Raw genomic sequence first — 4,794 nt, 5'->3', positions numbered from 1 at the left:
CTGACAGAAAAGTAAAACTGGTCGCGAGTAAGTCATGGCTGCGCAGCACGCCAAGAGCTGCCTTACCTGGCCGATGTCCAGGTAGGTCTTGAGGCCTGGGCATACCTTGACCACTTCCTCGAGGTCGGCCTTGGCGCAGGCCAGGTGGTTCCTGTCGGGCATGCCTCCGAGCCCCATCTTGACCCGCTCCAGGTCGTGAAGGTAGGCTGTGATGTGGACCTGCCCAGAGAGTCCGCTCAGGGAAGGTGCTCCAAGCAAGGCCCCTCCCCGCTCCTTTCTACCCTAAATGAAGCCGGCCTTCTTCTCAGCAGCAACTCAGGGAGCAGAAAGCCCCGGAGGTGGGGCCCAGGAGTTCTAGGTTTCAATGCTGTGCCAACCCGGGCTAGCCACGCCCCCTTCTGAGCCTTAGTTTCCCTGTCTGTTCAATGATGAAGTAAGAGCCCTTCATTCATTCACTCATTCATTCAACATATATGTATTGAGTGCCCACCATATGCCAGGCCCTGTGTTAGGTAGTGGGGTGCAATGGTGATAAGACAGATGAGGCCCCTGCCCTGGTAGAACTGAACATTCTAGTAGGAAGATGATCATGAAGAAGTAAACAGCACCATTTCGAGTGATAAGTGCTGTTAACATCTAAGCACGGTGATGGGATCGAGGTCCCTGGGGAGAGCTCTGATTGGCCACCTCAGGCTGCCCCTGACCTACCCGACAGCCTTTCCCAAGCACCTCCCCTGCTCCAGGCATGGTGCATTGGATGTTACCCACTTAGTCTTACCACCGGGCACGGAGTGATGAGTGGAGATGTCAGATTCCAACCCAGGACGGTCTGACTACACTGGGTACCAATCAAGAAGAGGCTGCAGGCCATTGACCACGTAGGTTATTGTGGAACGGATGCTGCAGTGGGTGGGAGGGTCCTTTATTCTTTCACTCAACAGCTGTCCAGAACCTAAACCGTGTGCCTCCTAAGCTCCTTCCTACCAGGAAGGCTTCATTATCTTTGCTCTCTGGCAACAGGGTCTTGGCCCGGGGCCCCTGTTGTCTGATTCCCAAGGTAGGAGGAGGTGGAGTTAACGGGTGACTCACCTTGGCCCGCGTGCAGTACGCCTGCCAGTTGAGCTCCGGATCGCGTAGGTTATCCAGGGCCATGTTGCAGGTGCCAATGGCCATATCCTGCTTTCCCAGGAAGTGGAAGATTTTGGCCAGGCGATTCAGGATCGGGGGTTGGTCCTTGGCAATCTCGATGGCCTGGGTAAAGGGAGGAGGGTAAGAGCAAACAATTTGTCTGTTGGCCTGCAAGAACTAGCTAAATAGTGCCTGACCTTCAGGAACCCCAACTCTGGACAGAGCCCCGTCGTGGCATTGCTTATTCCCCATAGCCACCTGCCGGGAAGCGCATTCTTCTCACGGAGCCCAACACTTGGGGTACAGCTCATTGCCACTTAGCTCTCAAGAGCTCCACTCACTGCCATGCTCTCTGCCATGCTCAGGGGTCATGTCCAATGAACCTCTCCAGACCCCAAGCAAACCCCTTTTCCTCAAGACACATCCAGTGTGCTCCTCCCCATTTCTCAGGGCAGGTGGGCGGAGGGGCCAGAACCAGCCTCGACCTCCCTGTACCCAGCGCAGTGTTTCTAGCTCGGCCACAGCACTGAGCCCCTGTTGTTACTGATGGCTGCTGTGCGCGTTCTCTGCTGCCCCTGAGAGGGTGAGTTCCTGCAGGGCCGGGGCCCTGCTGGGCATCTCTTTGCCCCCGCGCAGAGTAGGTGCTCAAGGAGGGGTGAAGGCCGTGTTTTTGTTAAATTGGACATAACTCTCAGAACACTCATGAGCCAGTGCGAATGCTCTGTCCTAAGATCTCTCATCACGAAATTGCTCACCACCCACCAGCAAGCAACAGGGATGCGCCCTTGCAGGGCACGGTGCTGCGTGCACCGGCGAGTGATAGCGCAGGGCCGGCCTCCAGGGAAGACTTCACAGCTGAGCTGAGTGTAGAAACTGCCACATACACAAGGTGCCAAGAATAAGGCTTGAACAGCACTTGGCAGTTCATAATGAGCAGTTTTTTCCACTAACTCCTTTGAGTTTCTCAATCATCTAGAAGGCAGACGGACCACACAGTTAACAGATAAGGAGGCTCGGAGATGGAAGTGACTTGCCTTAGGGTCGCACGGCCTGTGGGCACAGCTGGCACTAGACCCTGGCTAAACGCGTCCGCTTTCCACTAGGGCCTAGGCCACTGCAGGTGGGAGGGACAGCGTGAACCAAGGCCCAAGGGGGAAAGCCTGAGGGAGTATCTGGGAAATGGTGACGAGCATAGAAGACAAAGCTGGACACAGGCTTGGGCCAGACCGGGTGTGGGCAGGGCCTGATTCTTTTTTTTTTTTCTTCATATATTTTATTGACTTTTTACAGAGAGGAAGGGAGAGGGATAGAGAGTTAGAAACATCGATGAGAGAGAAACATCGATCAGCTGCCCCCTGCACACCCCCCACTGGGGATGTGCCTGCAACCAAGGTACATGCCCCTGACCGGAATCGAACCCGGGACCCCTGAGTCCGCAGGCCCATGCTCTACCCACTGAGCCAAACCGATTAGGGCCAGGGCCTGATTCTTCGGCAAAGAGGCTTGATGACAAGGGAGCACTTCTGTTTTGTTTGGGACGGAGAGAAAGGCCTGAGTGAGGGCACTTCCTGGGTGGACACACAGTGGGGGGTGAAAGTGGGGGGTGACACCCAGAGAAGCAGAGGGTTCCAGAAGAGGAGGATGTGTGATAGGGAGGTCCCACTTTGGAGAGGGGCGTGGCTGGGGCACATACCTTGCCGAAGCAGTCCAGGGGGTCGGTCCCCGAGTACCCGCAGTCGTGGACGCCCATGGGGGTGGTGGAGAAGGTGTGCTTCCTCTCCAGCAGCATCCCGAGGTAGCACCAGGCCAGGGCTGGGGGGAGGGGGTAGGGGGGAGGGGTCTCTAGGAGGCAGCAGGGAGGAGAGAGGAACCACGAGGAGGGAGGGGGACCAGCTGCACCCAGGTGTCCATCCCCAGGAAGACAAAGGGAGGGTCAGTGGCATGAAATCCGGAGGGCCACTCAGGGACCCACCGAGAGAAACAGGTGGGGAGAGGGGACGCTTGAGTGAATGGATGAACGCACGGTCGTGCTAACCCGTGTTTACTGCATCCCTCAGGGGACCTCTGAGGGTGCACAGCCTTTCGGCTGCAGCTCAGTTCTGGCCCCTGTTCTAGCCGCGTGGCCCTGTGAACAACGCCTGCACTGTTTTCCAGCACAGCCTCGTCCCCAGCCAGGACGTGGGCTGAGAGGCTGAGCGACGCCTCTGGACAGGTCCGAGACGCACCTGAACATGTGCGGTTGTAGTGACTTGGGATTGGTGTGCTCACCTGTGCAAGGTGAGTGAGCTCTCGAGATGAACAAGTGAATATATGAGACAGAGGGTGAGGGAGAGAAACAGGGTCCAAAAGAGGGAGGCAGTGCTGGGGGGGGGGGCAATGACAGAGACAGGCCGCTCTCCACCATCCCCGCGCCCTACCTCGGTGCTGGGGGTCCGAGGACTTGAGGACTTGGCGGAGCAGGGCCAGTGTGCGGTTGAAGGCGGGCAGCCTCTTCTGCTCCTCTCTGCCCAGCTCCAGGAAGATGCCATCTAGCCTGTGGCCGAGGAAAGGTTGCAGCTGGTTAGTACCCCTCCGGGCTGTCCCCCAGGTGCTGTAAGTCCTCCCTTTCCCAGGCCACTGGCAGGGAGGGGGGCTTGGGGAGCCCTTGCCATGGAGATGGGCTCAGCCACTTCTCCCCTGGGCTCCAGGCCACGCCTCCCCCCATCCCGTGCCCCCTTCCCAGCCTGACCTGATGAAAAGCGTTGCCATGGTGAAGTACCAGCCCCTTTTCTCCTCCATGGGGATCTGGGGAAGCAGAGAATGGCCGGTGCTGCCGTTATCGAAGTACTCAGGCTGCTGTTCATAGATTCCCACATTTTCCCTGAACCCCGAGAAGCAGCCAGTAGTACAAGGGCTTTGGCCTTAAACATTCTTGATCCAGTCCTGGCTCTGCCATTGACTGGCCGGGTGACCTTGGGCAAGTCACTTCCCGTCTCTGGCCACAGAGGATTTGACGAGATGACCTGTGTGAATGCCCTGCATGAGGAGTCCAGCACGGAGCCCGTGCGGGATACATTCCCTCCCCTCCTGGCTTGCTCTCCAAGCTGAGCTCCCCTCCCTGGCTCCCCACCTGTGCTCTGCATCCCCCCACCCAGGGGCCCACACTCCACTGGTCACCTCTCCCCGCCGTCCACCCGCTCCCCCCCTTGGCATCGCCCTCAGCTCCCACCTTCCTGAGAAAGCCATGCTGAGCGAGCTCAGCTGAGGCCCAGGAGCCCCCTGAACCATCTCCCACCGTTATTCTTGCCAACCTTGCCGTGCATTTAGACCGACTTGGGCACCAGATAAAATATTTATGCTGTTATTTATGGGAGTAGCTGTTCCTGCCTCGGGAAGGAATTTTAATGAAAACCAATAAAACCCCCAGTGCATATCAGCAGCTCTGCTCAGGCTCCAGCCCCTCCCTCTGCATTCATCTCCTGTCGATGAGCTCCAGGCTCCTTTCTGCACTCACCCCCACCACACTGCGGCTTCCTCAGCTCAGACCCCACCATCCCTCCCCCCTCCCCCATCCCCTCCCCCCCTACCCTGCTCTGACTCCTAGCAACTGGGGTGAATGCATTCAGTGCAGCCAGCATTTCTGGGCATCTGTGATGTGAGGCCCAGTGTTGGGTGCGGTGGGGATGT

The 4,794-nt window shown here is 57.8% G+C and overlaps 1 protein-coding gene across 1 annotated transcript in view; it reads right to left on the bottom strand.

The window, feature by feature from the left end:
- TTC22 (tetratricopeptide repeat domain 22) overlaps positions 1 to 4,395 on the bottom strand; it is a 6,440-nt gene extending 2,045 nt beyond the window's left edge. The window contains 6 exon segments of the mRNA XM_023763653.1: positions 67 to 219; positions 1,090 to 1,251; positions 2,822 to 2,940; positions 3,546 to 3,661; positions 3,857 to 4,021; positions 4,337 to 4,395. Of these exon segments, the coding sequence (XP_023619421.1) occupies positions 67 to 219; positions 1,090 to 1,251; positions 2,822 to 2,940; positions 3,546 to 3,661; positions 3,857 to 4,021; positions 4,337 to 4,395 (774 nt within the window).
- Between the last annotated feature and the right edge of the window lie 399 nt (positions 4,396 to 4,794).

The sequence above is a fragment of the Myotis lucifugus genome, unplaced genomic scaffold, assembly GCF_000147115.1.
Source record: "Myotis lucifugus unplaced genomic scaffold, Myoluc2.0 scaffold_296, whole genome shotgun sequence".
NCBI lineage: Eukaryota > Metazoa > Chordata > Mammalia > Chiroptera > Vespertilionidae > Myotis > Myotis lucifugus.
This window is presented reverse-complemented; position numbering and strand designations above follow the sequence as displayed.